At 39.5% G+C, this 19242-nt stretch overlaps 1 protein-coding gene across 3 annotated transcripts in view; it reads right to left on the bottom strand.

Moving 5' to 3' along the window:
- UTRN (utrophin) overlaps positions 1-19242 on the bottom strand; it is a 645934-nt gene that overhangs the window by 10957 nt on the left and 615735 nt on the right. For 2 of the 3 annotated variants that reach the window (XM_006161924.3, XM_006161922.3), the window contains 6 exons: positions 18164-18202; positions 17870-17935; positions 16813-16878; positions 3957-4115; positions 3353-3593; positions 265-373 (listed from right to left, as the gene is read on the bottom strand). In XM_006161924.3, the coding sequence (XP_006161986.1) occupies positions 265-373; positions 3353-3593; positions 3957-4115; positions 16813-16878; positions 17870-17935; positions 18164-18202 (680 nt within the window). The remainder of the gene's footprint in view (positions 1-264; positions 374-3352; positions 3594-3956; positions 4116-16812; positions 16879-17869; positions 17936-18163; positions 18203-19242) is intronic. The other variant, XM_006161923.3, reaches the window with a different exon arrangement.

The following is a 19242-nucleotide window of genomic DNA, read 5'->3' as shown; positions in this document are numbered from 1 at the left end:
AAAGAGCACTTTTTTTTTTATATCATTCACTAAAATTCAATCGGCTACTACACATTACCTATACAAGTATATTACAGCTTTGTAGTCTATAATGTTTGCTTTTCTGATATTGTTCAAATGGATTTGCACTCATTTGAGACCAAAGAAAATACAAAATTCTTTGTGCAGTATGGCACAAATATTTAAGGACAATAAAAATGAAAAATAAACAATAGCAAAGCACAAAGCAGACTGGGCAGTGTTGCCACGTTTGGAGACACTGACCTGCTGGGTGAAGCTGTGGGCTGGGGTCCTGGTCCAGGGAGTAGCTCAGTGAAGAATGCTGTGGGGAAGCCCATGGGGAGACGCCATTGATTCGGGAATCAGATTCAGGCTGGAATCACATGCCAAGGTTAAAGCAAAGAATGGATCCAAATAACCATTAAGAAAGAAATTTCCTTCCAACTTCCCCTCCCTCATCATGGATGATTAAATCATGTAGAGTTCTTTACTCAAACATTTTCAAACACATTTTAGCCTCAGAGACGTGGGAGCACTAGCACTTCCCTGGAATAACAAGGGCCCTTCCCTTACCCTTTGGGCACGTTGAAAAATTCACTTAGTTTTATATTGTAAGATTAAATGATCAATGTCATTTTCATCCCTCAATTTTTATGTCAATCAATGAATTTAGGAACAGTTTCCATCATCTTTAAGAAATTACCATTGTGCTTCTAATGGAGTAAATCTATCCAATTTCAAAATTAGCTCATACTTAAAGGCAATATTGGAGAGTGGTTAAGGGCACAATTTTGGATTCAAATTGCAGGAATTGAACTTCCAAGTTTGCCCCTCGGAAGCTGTGTAACTCTAAGCAAATTATATAACCTTTTGTGTTTTAGCTTCCTTATAAAATGGAGATGGTAATAATAGTACTGCGTAATAGGATTTTGTGAGGGATGTGATGAACCACTATTTCTAAAGCAACTAGAGCAGTCTGACATGCAGTAAGCACTTCATAATACACTCTCACAAATCTTTGACATGGTGATAGATAGGTTGACAAGTACATGGTCAAATTAGAAAGTATGATCTATTAAATTGGGAATGCAGAAGTTGCAATTTTTTGATGCAGATTTTTCCATTAAATCTATATTAGTTTAAGTCTGGTAGTTTTGCCAGGTTTTACTATCAGAGTTGAATGTTCCATTACTTCTGGCATTCAGGCTAAATCATTAAGACTAGATAAGAGCTCTACAGTCTGGGATACACAGAGCTATTTAGATATCTGCTATCTCTAAAAGCATTACTGTGCAATTCTGGAGGCATATGAGCCATTAGGCATCTCTGTCTAATGGGATGGCAGAGTAGGGGGAGGTGAGGCAGCAGAAGAGCCTTTGGCTCTCCTAAGAGCATCAACAAGCAATGGCAAATGGAGGTTCTGAGCGGAACTTCCTCCTGCAATGATTCTATCTATGTAGTAAGCGGCAAACGTTAACACTGCATATTCTCCGAGAAAGTTTGTCCTTCACACAAATAGCACTGGGAAATTTCATACTGACAATACAAAACAATGTAACTTTGCAATGAATGTTATTGGAGTCAGGAAGAATCAAAACATTCTTCTGGAATGAAAAGCCAGGCGTTGGGTCACTCTTCGGGAACTATTTTCTAAAGGTGAACAATGTGAAAGTCCTGAGGTAATACTTGCTCAAAACAAACTCACACAAAATCTGAAATAGTGATAGACGTGGAGAAAAGGAGGTAGTCGGACAATAAGAAGAGATCTATAGCTCACTGCGGAAATAATACAGAAATGACACTGTTTTGAATGATTCTGGCAAGTGAAAAAGACACGGATAACAAGTGTCTACAGGCAATTTTCTAAAATTTAAGAAAATCACTGATGAGAATGTTGTTTCTGCTTTGATTTTATAAATTATTTCTGGAGAAAGACATTCCTATTACCCTGCCAAGGGGCCTCACATTGCACAGAATAGGGAAAAATGAAAAAGATGGCATGAATGTTGCCAGTCTTTCATTATTTTTTTTTTTAAGGTTTTGCCACAGGGCAGGTGTGTGCCATGGAGAGAAACAGAAAAACAGTGAAAGGGAAAGTAATAAATCACCCAGCAGGGGGATGGCCATGTTGCAATTCCTTCTCTTTCATTCTCCTCTTGGGATTTTGGGCCTGCACGCACATGTACCCAGAGTGATTTTCAAGCCACCGGGCCAAATCACGGTCGGTCATATGGGAGTCCAGCACCTTAACCACCACACCACCTGTCGGCCCCACCAGTCATTCTTTAAGAGAGGAGTTTCTCGCCCCTCTGCTCAGATTTGACACTATGTGCACCTGGCTCCCACACTATGTGCGATCAAGTCCATAAATTTCTAGTGTTGTCATTGTACATGATGCAATCTTATTATACATGATGCCACTTGTTACCTATGACACAATCTATGAAATTACCTTGTTATACATGATTCTGTGTTACATAAAACAGTACCTTATTATATGCAACACCATGTTGTTATGGTCCCTGAGAAGACCAGGGGCATCAGCAGGATGTAACTGTATCTGGTGCTTTTTTTAAATCACCCAAATAGAGCTTTTCAAATTGACAAGCTATTATCCATTGATTAGTACAGCACTGTCTTATCAGTTGGAACAACATTAGAGAAAAATAAAGAAGGAAAAAAGGAAAGAAAGAGGAAAGGAAGGAAGGACAAAAGGAAGGGGTAAGAACAGAAAATAAGAGGTGGCATCTGCTAAAGGCAAGTGTTACTTTGTATTTATCATATATATGTGTGTGTTCATCATAATGTAAACTATATTCCTCATTGTCCAGAAAGTTTGCAAGAAACTGCTGTAAAACTTGGTCCAGTGTTGGGGAACAGCAACAGCAAATTAATAACCATCTGTTACTCAATTTCTTGAAAAATAGGAAGTAATGATTCCTGGAGTCAGCATTCTTGGCTCACTGGAAGAAAGATTCAGAAGGCAGATAGCAGATCAGATCTTTTGCTGCCCTTTCATCTCTACAGGTGTTTACCACATGCAATGTAGGCAGATGCAGGTCATGGGATCTTTTTTCTTACACTATTCAGAGTTGAGACAGACTTCAGAGTTAAAGAGGACAGAAATTCTACTATAAGCTGGGAAAACACATTTGTGTGTGTGCGTGTGTGTGTGTGTGCAAGTAAGGATTTAATGCTTACATATGAAAAGTGATGTCCACACCAGTCTAACTACGGATGTGAGAAACTGAAAGCAGGCCTCTCTACCTCTGCAGGTACCAGGACCAAGCCCCAGGGACATGGATGGGTGGCGTGGGGAAGGGCCACACTGAGTAGGTTCTGCGGACCCTACCTGCTCCAGCAGCTGTCGAAGGCGGTGGAGCTGAGACTCCAGCTGTTTATTGTGATCTTCTAAAATCTGCATCCTAGCTTCCAGCCGGCCTTTGTGCTGCCTGAGGAGTTTTGCTTCTGCTATGAGTTCTGAGTCCTCAGACGTGTGATGAGGCGATACAATGGAATCTGGAGGTGAGCCGACAGGGAGCCCCCTTCTCAGGTGCTGTTCCTTCAGCTGCTCATACTCCACCTGCAAATTTCTAACACAGGAAAAGAAAGGAATTATGTTGTGCATATTGTCTTCTCTCCAAAATTGTCTATGAGCTCCAAATTTAGCTCATGTTACTTCCTCTTCGGTAAAAAGATGTATTCAGTGAGATGAACAAGCATGAATAAAACTGTAGCATTAAGCAAATGTTCTAACAGAATCATCACAACGCGCCCCACCCCCTGCCCCAAATGCTATTGTGCCTACAGTAAGCAATCCAACATGTCAAGGTGTTCTGTACTTTGACTCCACTGTGACTTCTTGGTCAACAGTTCTGCAAAGAGACTGGGTAGGATCCATGCCAGCTTCACAGAATAGAAAGGATGACACATTTTCTTCTCCCAAGATTACACACCTTTGCTCTTCCTCCAAGTCAGCAATGATCCGTTCCAGCTCTCCACGTTCCTCCCTTTCTACTGACTTGAGGATCTGAGCTGGACTCTGTGGCTGGCTCAGTGGGGACTCCCCTCCAAGCGTCTGGCAGTACTGCTGGATGAGAGCGTGCTCGTCCTCCCTAACAAGAAAAGGAAAGGGTATAGAGGGTCACTTTGGTTAAAAGAATTATTTTATTTAACTTTATTTATTTATTTATTCATTCATTCTTCATTCATTCATGCATTCATTCATTCTTTCCAATTTGACCAGAGAGGGACAGAGTGAGAAAAAAAGAGAGAGAGAGACAGAAAGTAAGAAAGCAAGCCACCATGTCCAGGACTCAATCTGTAGTCAGTCACATGGGAGTCCAATGCCTTTAACTACCATGCCACCTGCTGGACCCAAGGGTCACATCTTGATGGTGATGTCTGTATATAATACAGGTAGAAAGACCATGATGGCTGCTGGGACAGATCTGCCTGGATCAAATGTCTTCTCAATCGCCTTTTAAAATTCTAGGAAGAGGGGACCAGCAGATGGTTTAATGGCTATGTCGCTGGACTCCCACACAGTCGACTGCGGTTCGAGTTTCGGATCCAGTGGTTTAAACTCACGTCAGGTGCATGTGTGTGCATGCCCAGATTCCAAGAGGAGAACAGAGGAGAAGGGCTTGTAGCAGGGCCATCCCTCCCAAGGAGTGATTTCTCACTTGGGTCCAGCAGGTGGTGTGGTAGATAAAGGTGCTAGACTCCCACATGATCAACCACAGTTCAAATCCCTGACCTGGAGGCTTACTTTCTCACTTTCCTCCCCTCTCTTTGTCTCTCTCACTCTGTCCCTCTCTGGGGATAGATAGATAGATAGATAAATAAAGTTAGCTAAATAAAGTATTTCTTAAAAAATAAAATAAAATTCTAGGAAGATAATTACTTCAGGTGCATTTGTATTTAATATACCAACATAACATGCTTTTGCTTTAGTCTAATAGCTTTATACTCACAAACCTCTATCACTCAACAGAAAAAATAAAAATAATGCACAACTCTTAAACAATTACAAAAGATACAGAGAAAATCCATCATCAAATACCAAAAGAGTAAATTAAAAGACCATTGTGTGTGAATAAGCTGATTCCACTGTCCATAGCATTTGGTTGAAAGCAATGTTGAAATGCTTTGTAACCCATATGACGGGGTCTGTAATTCTTATATTCTTTTATTTAAAGAAAATGACACAAATTGTAATTGTAGGAACTTATAAAATATCTGCAGCATTTTATGTGCTACTATCACCAGATCAATTTTAGGATGAATTATTTTGCATTAAAACAAGAAAATTCACTTAATTCTCTTGGCTTCTTCCACTTTTCTACTTGTTCAATGAACCATACAGATCAATAATGTGGTTCAATCGATTGACTGACAATAGGCAGAAGTTTAACAAAGTGGACAAAGCTGATCCATTTATGGAAGGAAACATGCACTAGCAGGCCTGGAATCCCATATTTTCCATGACGAGGGAGGTTCAGTCAGATCTCCGTATAAATATGCAATGCCGGGTCACCTGGCTGACATGAGAGTGTTGCCATTGAAAACTTCCAGCAGGTTTTGCCTGGTTGATTTTTACAACTTTTGTATGTAAACCTTGGATTCCATGGAGTTACAGGATATGACTTCAGGCAAACGTCACATACATTGGAGTATAGAGTGACCCAAACTCTGTTATGTAGGCAATGTCACTGCAAATGTCCTGTAGAGACCTCCCCTGTTACTCTGGGGTCAGAGTGCGTCCTAACAGACCCAAGAGGAATCTGTTGTGTGCTGCTGGCATCTTGCACCTCTCTCCACCTCACGGGGCCTTGGGATCACAGGTTTCTTTTGAGTCTGTTTTGCAAATCCACCTCTGTGTGACTGCAGTTCACTCACTCTGACAAACAGGGGACTTGAAAAGCATCTAAGAAATAATAAATTCTTAAGAAAAGTGTATCCTGAGCCTTGAGATTGGAGAAAGATGATGAAACAAATGAGAAAATTATTACAGTGTTATGCTTTCCAAACAGCCAGAGCAAAGGTTCAGGTGGATCACTTGTTGATTTTTCCCCTTTCCCCCCTCTCTACATGTATAGAGATAGAGATAGAGATATGTATGTGTATGTGTATATAAGGGGATTTCACAAAGTTTATGGAAAATGGAATGAAAAACAAGTTTACCTCGGTGCAAGAAAATGTTAAAAATTCATACATAGTTTATTCAAGTATTTTTTTAATGACTTAATTCTATTTATTCATTCATTTATTTTAATTTGACCAGACACACACACACACACACACACACACACACACACACAGAGCGAGAGAGAGAGAGAGAGAGAAAGTGAGAAAGCAAGCCACCAGGTCTGGGCCTCGAACTGTGGTTGGCCATATGGGAGTGTTCAGTGCCTTAACCACCACGCCACCTGATGGTTCCCATATTTAAGTATTTTTCTGTGAACTTTTTGAAAACATCCTGTGTGTATGTGTGCATGTGTATAGACATACATAACACATATGTATTTAAAATAAAGGTTATACACGTTGGTTGATATCACAATATAAACATGGATACCTCACCTTCCTGCTTTTATTGACTGTTTAATGCAGTTTGAAATTGAAAATAAGGATCATGGATAGGATAAGGATGGAAATCGGCTATGGCATTAGCCTTTGATTCCATTTCCTGAGAAAATGGAGCATTGTTGGGAAAAAACGAACCAGGCTCTAGAAGAATCCCATGCTTGTTCCTAGATATAGAAGGACGAGGAGGAGTTGGGGTGAGAATCGGCCTACTGCAGACCGCAGCATCTGGAAACAGATCCAAAGGCTTCTAGGTTGCCTATTTAGGTCAATCAAACAGAATTGTGCTGGGCTGTGGGCATTTTCCTGAAAGGGAGTAAGTGGCCAACAACTTAAACCTAACTATATATGAAGGGGCACATGCAGGCTGTGAGACTAAGGGACACACCACGGGGAGATCAGTTAGTTGCTATGGATCACCAAGGATGCTTGGAGATACCTTACTTAATTCCTATAGAGAAGGAGGCAGTCAAGGAGGATAAAAAGTATAGATCTAACATATGGATAGGACAAATGGACAAAGTATAAATATATTATGGCTACGAAATTAAATAATAGCAGAGTAAGAGTACATACAGTAGAACATTCCATAAATATTTCTCAAACTAAAAAAGACCAGGCCAGCTGGTGGTATGGTGGTTAAAGCAGCTATTGATAGATCCCACATGGCCAACTCTGCACTTCCAGTTCCACACCTGGCAGCTTGAAAGACACACCAGACATGCATGCCCAAAGTTCTGAAAGAAGAAATAGAGAAGAGGGTATTGTGGCATGGCTATCTCCCCACTAGAAGTGATTTCCCACTTTGTCTTTCTCTCTCTTCCTCCTTCTGCCTCTCTCCAGTGAGCACAGCTTCTCAAACAAAATTAAATACATATATATATATATATATAGGGGCCGGTAGTTGGCATGGTGGTTGAGGCCCTGGATTCTCACATGACTGACTGTGGTTCGAGTGCCGGACCTGGAAGCTTGCCTTCTCACTTTCTCTCTCTCTCTCACAGGTCAAATTAAAATAAATACATACATACAATAATTGTATTTTTAAAAAAAACATGCTCTGTAAACTAAATAGATATTACTGATTACTAGTGGCTTTTCTGTATGGCAAGTGTAGGTTTACACACCGTTTCCTCACAGACTTGGGTGGGGAAAATTATTGGGTTGTCGGGAAAGTCATGACGCATTTTTGCATAGAACAGTATGTCACTGCTTTCCTGATGACCTAATAGAAATTTTTAAAAAGTGATGTCTCTAGTTCCTGGTGTTCTCAGGAGTTCACAACAACAATAATAATAGTAAGAGGAAAAAAAACCCACTCATTCCTATACCAGTAAAATTTCTATATTTTAAGGATAAAGCATCACGAGTAATTAAACAGAAATCAGAATAAAACAGAAAATTATTTGCAAAAGTATACACAGGTGTAGAATCCTTTTCTCTATATTAAATACTAAAGGCAGAGGAGCAATGTCTAGAGTCCTAATTCAGGTATTCATAACACTAGACACATCTTGTGTTTGTAAAATCAAAGCGCTTTGCTTTTACAAAGAAGGAAAAGAATGAACAAGGATAATGCAAAATAGAACAAAGGTTGATGGTAATCTCTTAGGTGTTACAATAAGAAGCAAACTGATTCTCCTACTGGTTAAAAAAAATCATTATATGATATCTACAAATAATAAAGACTGAAAGTATAGAGTGTTTTTATAGAAAATAAAAAAGAACAAAAAAGAAATATGGGACCAGCGGATGGCATAATGGTCATGTCACTGGACTCCCACGTGATTGACCATGGTTTCAGTCCTGGACTCGGTGCCTGGAAACACACTGGGCGTGCAACTGAGATGCATTTGTTGCTAACATTTGCATTAATTTTTTCTTTGGACAAGTAGATAATGTTTAACGTATTATTGCAAGTATCATCACTGCCACTATCATTTAATTTGCTAAGCTATCAGGAAGAGAATAAAACAAATTTCACAAAAATAAGAATTTAAAAGCCATTTTTATATGGTATATAATTTTAGTCTTAAGTGTTTTTCACAGATTATTAGGCCTAAAAGTTAAATATAAAAATAGATACATACCAGTTCTTAATTATATACAGTAAAAACCAAAAGCATGCTGTTTAAATACAGATAGTACATGAGGAGATTAGTCATTAAACATCAGAGTGCCTTATGTTGAAACAGAAGATGTTGGAAAAATATAGTTCTAGTGCAACAAAATAGCACTAGATGGAATATAACTACACTATATTTAAGTCACACATTGTGAATACTATCTAGATTACAAAATTGGTACATATCAGATGACAAAAGAACTGTGATTCATCCAATGACCTTTTGAAAGTAGACAAGACATAAATAAAAATAACAATAATTTGCTTCCTTCAAAGGATTGTTCTGTTCCAGGCTTCCAATTTGCAAACAGTAATGTCAATGGAAATGGTGGCTAGCCTCCCCATTTGATATTTTCACGTAAAAAAGTGTCACCCAAGGATAGAAGGCAGATGGAGCTGGACATCTCAATAGCAGTGTCCTAGGGATCTGTCATCCTTGAATTCCTGCTTCTCGGATTCCCTAGGACTGTCTTGGATCCTGTTCCTGCCTGAGACATGAATGTCCAATTTTTCCTTCAAAGATACTTAGTACCCTTAAAATACATGCCCTATATTATATTGCCCAGAGTCAGAATTTCTGAGAAGTAAGAAGTATTGCAAACTGGGTCTACAATAGAGTGCAAAGCCATGAGATCGGTCCCTATTCTAGGCTGAGGAAGGAGCAGCAGCCCATGGTACATGGAGATGCAACAAATAATCAGCTTCATGGAAGATGAAAGCTACTGGGGGGGGGGTGTCAGGAAATTGTTTACACAGACCAATTTAAGGGAAGGAGAAAGATTCAAAGTACAGGTAGGATGGCTGCTTCTGAAGACACTGATGGCTAAAGGACCTTGGATAACTTAGACTTATAAGTGCAAATCTCAACATTATTACTTCAAAGTATAGGGCCTTTTTATTTTTTTTAGTTGCGTTAATATATGGCTGAGATCACTCAATACCAGACTTAAGAGACTGATCTGGCAGGATATGGAACGGTAAAATGTGAAATGAACACCTAGTTAGGTCTCAGATGTAAAGTTAGGTCACTGAGGGAAACATGGGCTGGACTGGCACAAGGGCAGTGACAACTTCCTGGAGGACCGCTGGATCTGCAGATGCTCTGACACCCTCCCCTCACCACCCCACCTGGGAAGACCTCCCTCCCTGGAGCACAGCAAGAAAAGAGCACTGAGCCCAGAGTCAGGCTGCCTGGGTACGAATCCCAGCCCTGGTACTCACTGAACGTGAGACCATGGGCAAGTTCCTTGACTTCCTAGGGCCTTTATTTATACATCTGTAAAATGGTGCTAACAACATAGACGAGTGTACTATCCTGCTTAACCCTGTGAGGATTAAATAAAGATGGGCAAAGTGCTCTGAATAGTGCCTCTCTTACCTCCTCTATATCAAAGAGGAGGAAGTTGTGATTCTTTTTGTATCATCATTATTATTCAAGATAACCTAACAATATCTTCACGGACCAGCTCAAGATAAGAAAAACCTTAAAAGGTACCTGGGGGTAAAATGAAGAATTCAAGAAAGAAAAAAATTCCAAAAAGGATTGTGGAAATTTACTAACATACTATTTTTTGCTTAAGGCATTTGAGTGGGTTTTTAAGCTTTCCCAACAACAACAAAAATATCCCTAATACCTTAATGTTGACTGCCTCAAGACACAGACCTGAGAACGAAGTGAAAGAACCAAAACTGTCTTGAGATGCCACCACCCTCTTATCTGGAAGCTGGCAATACTGTTAGGTCGTCTGAAAAATGGCCCTTACTGTCATTCAGGATTGTGTAACAATCCTATCAGTGCTGGACCTTTAGGGAATGCCCAGGAAAAGGCCAGGGTGCTAGAGATGTTGCATATCCCTGCTACTAAAATAAGGGCCTATACGAAACAGAAGTTTGTGCTTGGGGAAGAGAGAAAAGTAATTTCCAGCAGTAACTAGTTTGGCAAACCCAAGGATTAGGTGGTGGACCTGCCATCATATTGGGAATTTGGCAGTCTCACAGACACAATGTGTGTCCCTGGAGTGTTGGAGGCCAGTACCAATGGTCCTGCTATAGCCCCAGCCTCACATTTGTTAAAAGGTAGGGGGACCAGCAGTTAGTGTAATGGCTATGTTGCTGGACTCCCATGTAGTCGACTGCGGTTCAAGTCCCGGACCAGGTGGCTTAAAACTCACGCCGGGCGCGTGTGCGTGCGTGCCCAAGATCCCGAGAGGAGAATGGAGGAGAAGGGGTTGCGGCGTGGCCATCCCCCCTGGGGGGTGATTTCTCGCTTTCTGTCTCTCTGTCTCTCTCTGTCTGTCTGGTGAGTGCATGCACCCTATAGCAAAAACTTCTCAAAAAAAAAAAAAAAAAAGGTATGAACTCTGCGTAAGACCACTGGGTAGGAAATGATTTTTTTTCTTTTCCTAAGAAATAGAAATTCAGGGACTAGCAGTTGGCATAATGGCTATGTCGCAGGACTCCCATGTACTCGACAACAGTTCCAGTCCTGGACCTAGTGGCTTAAACTCACGCCAGGCACTTGTGCGTGCATGCCCAAGATCCCGAGAGGAGAATGAAAGAGACGAAATTGTGGTGTGATCATCCCCCCTGGGGGGTGATTTCTCACTTTGTGTCTCTCTGTCTCTTTCTGTCTTTCTAGTAAGCGCATGTGCCCTATAGCAAAACAAAACAAAACAAATAGAGATTCACAGAAGAGGAAAAAAGAAAACTTTTTCAGAGTCAGGAACTCAAGGATAAACATATCTACCCAAAATGGCAGACTACCATGAAGGGTTAAATGTCCTGGGTGATTCTATGCTTGACTCTTCATTTCACGGACTTCAATCACCTTTATGCCACTCTCCTAAGTGCTGCCACATTCATCCACTGTCAATTATGAGGTGTTTTTAATTGACTTAAAGCTACTGATTACCCAAGCAGCTAGCAGGTGGCACAGTGGTTAAGGCACTAGACACTCTCACGTGGTTGACCACAGTTCAAGTACCATGCCTGGTGGTTTGCTTTCTCACTTTCTCTCTATCTTTCTCTATGTCTCTCTCTGGTCAAATTAAAAATAAGTGAATGAATAAAAAAAACAAATAATTCTTCAAAGAAAAGCTACTGATTGACCTGCTTTGTACATAGGTTGGACTATATATTAAACTAAGCACATAATTATTAAAATTCTTTTAAAATTCTCTATTATGTCATATACCACTATTTTGGGAAAAATCTGCCTTAGATGATACAAAGAAACTTTTTTGGAAAGAGTTTATAGCATCTTCCTTAAATTTTCTACCAGTCTTCTTTTTTTAGAGAGAGATTTTTGCTATTCGGTCTGTGTGCTCACTGGAGAGACAGAGTGATACAGACAGACAGAAAGTGAGAAATCACCCCTGGGGGCATGGCCACTCTGCAATCCCTTCTCTTCCACTCTCCTCTCGGGATCTTGGGCACACACGCACATGTGCCTGCAAGAGTTTTAAGCTGCTGGGTCTGGGACTTGAACCAAGGGGGAGTCTAGCAATGTAACCATTACACCATAGCTGGTCCCACATTTTCTACCATTCTTAAAGGAACTGAATGTATCTACATATCTAACTGTAATAGTGTTTGGGGTTAATGAAGGGCGCACTGTCTTGGGGGCTGTGGGAAAGCCCACATACACCTTTTCCATCACTCAAAGATGATGTCTATAGATACAGTGGCATGCATAGAGTGGGGGGCAGCCCAAATGTGGAGGCTGGCACCGGGAACAGCGGCAAAGAAAGCAGGGACCCATACAGAGAAGGGAGACACCTAAGTGGAAAGTCTGCGGTCACAGAGAGTTTGGGAAGGAGTAGTACATGATCCCACACCCCTCTTCCCTTTATATCCGAAAGGGAGGTGACCTTACGAGGAAGAAAAAATTACCCTTGACTATGTAAATTGTCTATCCCGACTAGCTGAATAACAGATCCTCCTTCTGTGAGTGTGTGTGAGATTTTCAAGCCCCTGGGTCTGGGACTCGAACCATAGGCAGCCAGTGAGAATCCAGTACCTTAACCACCACACCAGCTCCTGCCTCCCAGGTTGTCCCTTTAGTAAGTTAGAAAGTAGGTGCTTTGCTACGCTGCAAGAAAAAGGACAGGGAAATAGATTGCCACATAACAAAGCTATTGCCAAGTTAGACAGGAACAGCAGTGAGAAAATGCTGAAAGCCTATTGTGATGCTGTAGTATTTATTATACTAATACCTACTCACCTCATCGAGTCAGTAAAAATGATTAAAACAGACATGCTTAAGCAAGTAAATATACATTTAAGTCAAAACACTGGATTTTAGGTCCAGAGTAAGACTTCAATGATTCCAACTGTCTGCTAGCATCCTTAGCAAAATGGTAGAATTAACTGCATTTTTGCAAGAAAAGAACCCCAAACTACTCAGTAATTTTATCTTTTCTTTTTATTTTTTTTTGTAATTTGACATGTGAGAGAGCAAAGAACCTCCTCCATTGTCTTTAATAAAATGAAATTTCTTAACATATTCATTAAGAAAATATGAGTGCACTAAGAACTGGAAAGAAATTTCTCTTTGGGGTTTAAACATTCTTAAACTATTAATTTAATTTAATCTTTCATATGTATGTGGAAGAATTTGTTCCTTGTCTCTTCCTGCATGTTGAAGCCACCTGCAGTCCTCAGTGCAAAGGCAGCTTCCCACCATCTACAATTTCTTCATGTACTCGCTGCTTCCACCACTGTGTCTCCTTCTCTGATTCTTCCCCCTCCCTCTATAACCCAGTATCATCTCCCTACTTCAAAATCCTTAACTTAATCACACTGGCCAAGTCCTTATTGCTATTTAAAGTAACAGTTAAAATATTTTCATCAAGACCAATTTAGAACTAATGACTTCACTAAATGTGGTTCTGGGAAAAGATACATAATTGTACACAATTTCAAATATAATAAATAACCCCAAAATAGAATAGCAAAATGAACTGAAATAATAGGGCATAATGAATATTGAATATTACTTTTGTTTTCATTTATTTATTTTTTTAAATCCATTAACTAGTTAATTAAATTTGCTATAGGGCTCATATGCTCACCAGAGAGAGACAGACAGAGGAGAGGGAGAGAAAGAAAGAGAAAGCAAGCTGCCAGGTCCAGGACTCAAACGGTGGTCTACCATGTGGGAGTCCAGAGCCTTAATCACCATGTCACCAGCTGGCCCAATCTTTGTTTTTTATTTATATCTAACTTACTTGATTGTAACTATATATAAATGCATGTCAATTAACTTTTTAATTGCTAGAGGGTATGTACATTTACCTGGGAGCGAGAGAAAAAGGGACAAAGCACTTTTCAATGGGACGTGGTCATGCTGCCATCCTTTCTTTTCTGTTTCTCTACTTCATCAGGATTTTAGGCTCACATGCCCAACATGATTTTCAAGCTATGGGGACTAGGATTTGAACTGTGGCTGGCCAGGTGGGATCTAGCTTTTCTATGCTAGGACTTGACTGCTAAACTATGGGACTAGCCTTCAATTAAATTTTAATAAGGGTTCTGTTTAACGAAGTACTGAAAAAATATTTTTTTGAGAGGTTTTTGCTATAGTGCTCGTGTGCTCACCAGAAAGACAGAGAGACAGAAAGTGAAAAATCACCCCTAGGGCCACGCCACATTCTCTTCTCCTCCATTCTCCTCTCAGGATCTTGGGCATGCACACACATGCACCCGGTGTGAGTTTTAGCCACCAGGTCCAGGACTCAAACCACAGTTGACTACATGGGAGTCCAGCGACATAACCATTACTCCAATTGCTGGCCCCCAACAAAGTGCTGAAAATTTAACAATCAATTTTCACAATTGGCTCCTGCATACCAGTTGCACAGTAGGTACATAATAAATATTTTCTGGATGGTTGAATGAATGAATATACCTAATGATTTTTTAAAATGTATTCAGCTATTAATCATCTGATTGTTTTTCTTCTCCAAAACACTACAGCTTAATTTAAGAATAAACAGTACTTATTCTAAATTAAAAATAGTATATACTAAATCTGGGTATTACCTTTCCTCTGTTTAGCGGGCATGACAAATAATTTTTTTTAAAAAATTGCCAGTAGAGATGTGGGTTTGCCAGAGAAAAAGAGAAAGAGAGGGCAAGTGAGAAAGTAGTCTCCATGGGGGATAGTCACAACACAGTTGCTTTTCCACTTCTCTCTCCTTTTAGTAGTCCTGCTGGGTCTGGGACCAGTCGGTGTGCAGCCATGTGGCATCCAGCTGCCTTAAGCAACATGCAACTGGCTGCCCAACTAACACATTTTAAAGAAGTAAGATCTTGGTATTAATTATTATTTTTCATTTCATTTCATTCTTTCACTACTGTCAACTTTGGTGGAAATTATGTTGATTTAGGAGGTATTCAAGACATTTAACTACTTTATATAAAATGCATACTAGTAGGTTGATTACAAAATAAGAATAATGGATATGCTATTATCTTGACTTGGGAATTGTTCTACACTCATAGTACATGCATAATAATGTCTAAATCACTATTGTTTTTCTGTCAAGTATTAAAATGCTAAATTTTGAAATTTAAGTGAAAAAAATTCCTCCTGAGAACTTTCATTTTTAATCGAAATGATATTTTTTAAAATATCATTTTGAAACATTAAAAACATCTTAGATTAAAGTGCTTAAGGAATTCCAATTTGGCTCACTCCATAGTCTTTTTTAGTGAAGATACCTAAGTATAATGCTCTACAACTTTCCTGTCTACCTTATAGCTCCCTACAGATTCAAACCACAATGAACCTGGGTAAGTCACATAAATTTGACACTTTTGAAGTCCTTTAGACACCTTTCTGTATAGAAATGTGAATTCCATGGCAAAAAGGAAAAAAGTTCCAAAAGCTGTATGTCTCACAGGGATGGAAAAAAATAAAGATGAAATATTTGCTGAGGAAGTTCCACACTCAAGTTGAATCCACATAAATGTGAAAATCAAAGATAAAAGACTTGGTGGGAACCAGCAGTTAGCGTAATGGCTATGTCGCTGGACTCCCATGTAGTCAACCATGGTTTGCGTCCCGGACCTGGTGGCTTAAAACTCACGCCGGGTGTGTGTGCGTGCGTGCCCAAGATCCCGAGAGGAGAATGGAGGAGAAGGGATTGCGGCGTGACCATCCCCCCCGGGGGGTGATTTCTCGCTTTCTGTCTCTATGTCTCTCTGTCTGTCTGGCGAGCGCACACGCCCTATAGCGAAAACCTCTCCAAAAAAAAAAAAAAAAGATAAAAGACTTGGCTAGATCATTTTTAAAAAGGTATCCTAAAGTCAGTGCACTTTTCCTACTTTCTAATAAAATACAATAAAATAAAACAAAATATTGGCACGGGAGTTAATACTCTTCAGGGAAAGGAGGAGAGTTAAGCATGTGTGTCTCAGAGTGTTAAAGGCAGAGATTATGGGAAAAATGTTGGCAAGCAGAAGGGAAAGGATTTATAGAAAGGGCAAGCATTCTGTGGAATTACATTTGTTAAATTAACAAGAAATATGAGAAAAGTGGAATAAACATAAATACCTGTATTATAAACAAAATGATATAGCTTGATATGGTATTATAAATAAAATGATACGGTTTTCCTGAGGTAGAATAGTTGCCCAATGTAGCTCATATGGAACTAAGTAAACAAATATAGCAGGTTTTGTTGTCGTCGTCGTTAGAGATTTTTGCTATAGGGCACATGCACTCACCAGAGAGCAACAGAGAGAGAAAAACAGAAAGTGAGAAATCACCCTCTAGGGGAGATGGACACACCACAATCCCTTCCCCTCCATTCTCCTCTAGGAATCTTGGGCACACAGACACATGCATCCAGCCTGAGTTTGAAGCGCTGGGTCCAGGACCTGAACTGTGGCTGGCCATGTGGGATTCCTGGTCCCACATGGCAGGTTTAAACTATCATGGCTTGAAAGTATAAAATCTATGCAGATGTTTTTGGACCCACACTTAAAATTTTGATTGGGATCAAAATTCAGAGCCAAAGTCTGAAGATTATTTCAAATAGCCACAGTGAAAGAACTAGCCTTCCTGGGTGGTACTAATTTCATGATTTACTTACACACTTCCTGTAGTGGAGCTGCTATCCGTGAGGAAAGACCCATTAGTCCTTTCCATCTGGGCCAGTCTGAAAAATGAAAATAAGGTTAGATAACATGGCCATATACAACCTGGTCAATTAGGGGCACATCCTTAGTCATTCTTAAATAGTCAAAACTCTAGCAAAACAAAAAAAGGTCAAAATCTCTTAACAAGACTGTAAATTAAAATAGCCGATGTTGACTGAATTCTGATCAGCACTGTCCTACAGTCTGTAGGCCTCTGTGCTGCACATGTTGTATGGTATTCTAATTGACCTAGTCTCCTAATTGATCTCCCAGACCTTTCAGTCAGTCATCTATAGTGAAGGGAAGGTTACATTCTCACGTCTCCTATAAATCTAACTACTTTCCTCTCATGTTTAAAGACTTTATATGACTTCCCTTTACCTATGGACATGATCCAGCCCCTAAGCAGCAGGACCCTTCATTAAAGAACTTCAGCTTCTATCCTTTCACTCACTCTCACTTCATTATCCCCTTTCTCCCTGCAGATTGAAGTAACCTGTTCAGGGAGAGCTGTTTACTAGGACTGCAGACACCTTATACATACTATCAGGTCATCAGAAAGTCATGACTTATTTTTCTATGCAAAAATGAATCATGCCTTTTCTGATCCAATACTTTTCTGGAAGTGTGCACACACCATCAAGACTAACCTATGATTTACATTGTTTAGGGTTTTAAAATAAACTCTTACCATAAATCATTAGCATAAACGCTATTACATATTGTATTGCATATGTGTACCATCTCTTAAGAATGCTTTCAATCCCTTTGTTCACCAAAATTGCATTACATTGTCTAAATGCTACTTGTACAATGTTTGGATTCTTAAGAGCTTGATAACCACATCCTATTGAGATTTACTCTTCATAGAATACATAGCAGGTGTTCAGTAAAGTGCAACTACAAAACTACATTCCCTAAATCAAGACATGGTGATGGTATCAGATTAGTACAGAAACAAATACATTCTGGGTGGCAGTGCAGTGGAGGGCGCCTATGGAAGTGTCTTACCGTGTGGCGTATTGTTCTATTCTTGAATGGGTGTCATCATGAAACAGCTGAGGGGATTGCGAAGGGCTATAAAGGAAAAAAACAAAGCAACACTTATGCCCACGTAGTGATATATGCTACTATTAGAAATGGTGTTAGCTTAGTTAAAGAATGAATTTGCCATGCAAACAAACCAGTAGGATTGTTACCCAGGATACAGAAGTATTATTTTAGGATAAGGGTTTAGTAATCACCCCCATGCTAGTGCAATTGATCTGAACATCCATCTCCTGCATATGAAGTGTGAATACTCACTCATAGTGCTCTGGCCACATACTGATGAGAGTGATAGGACTGCAAAGAGGGGAAAGGGAGACAAAAGTCACAGAACAAACATTTTAGAGCAATTTTAGACAGAAGTAGTGGGGGTGGATGGAGGGCATCCTCAATCGTCTCCCATTCATATATGTGGTTGCCCTGGTGTCCACCACCAGGAAATCAAAAGTAACAGAAGTCAATTTATTCTAGAAAAGATGCTGTGTGTGTAAGTATCTGCAGGGGCATTTTCAGGATATTCCAGGATATTTGTTACAGGACAGGAAAAATATCTTTAAATAGCTTTACTGGAAAAAAAAATGTTAAAAATAGAAAGCCCTAAAATAGCTCAAAATTTTAAAAATTCTTTTAAAGATAACATTCCAAAATATACTGAGGTAGATATACTCATGTTTTTGTTTTTCTAAGAGAAGAAACTCAGCCAGAAGGATGAAGTCAAATACTGAAGACTACATTATATAAAGAAGGCAAAGAAATTGTAATAAAATTAGATTTCGCTGTGGGATTTTTAATCTTGTCCAATTTTAAATAAAAAAAATCCAATCTATGTATATGTAAAGTATCTTCACTTTACAGACACAATGAGAATGTGTCTGTGAAATACAAACTAGATACCAACCCCTATGCTCCGCCAAAAATGTTGCATCACTGATAAAAGTCAAAGAAACTTTTCTTGATCAAGATACACTTTCTTCAAACAAAATGTATCCAGAAGTTCAATTCAAGATACTGACAAAGGAAAATTTGCTCTACTTGGATCAGGGACTTTGCTGGAGCTGGATCGTTCAGTATCACTCTTATCCCTGGGATCACCTCCCATTCTCATAAACTCCCTGTGAATCAAGTTTCTTTGAAATATTTTTGAAAATAATCGATCCTTAATTAAAACCTAAACCCTAACTTTTTTGGGGGAAGGAATGGATAACTGATAAATGTTGAAATTTAAAAGCACAAAATATTTAGTTCTCTAATTAGAAAAAAATAAAGTCCCCTCTAAAAGCCAATGCTGATTGAAACAACATTGTTCTGGGCCTTCTTAATTCTTCTATTTTTACTAT

The sequence above is a fragment of the Tupaia chinensis genome, unplaced genomic scaffold (genome assembly GCF_000334495.1).
Source record: "Tupaia chinensis unplaced genomic scaffold, TupChi_1.0 Scaffold139457_1, whole genome shotgun sequence".
NCBI lineage: Eukaryota > Metazoa > Chordata > Mammalia > Scandentia > Tupaiidae > Tupaia > Tupaia belangeri.
This window is presented reverse-complemented; position numbering and strand designations above follow the sequence as displayed.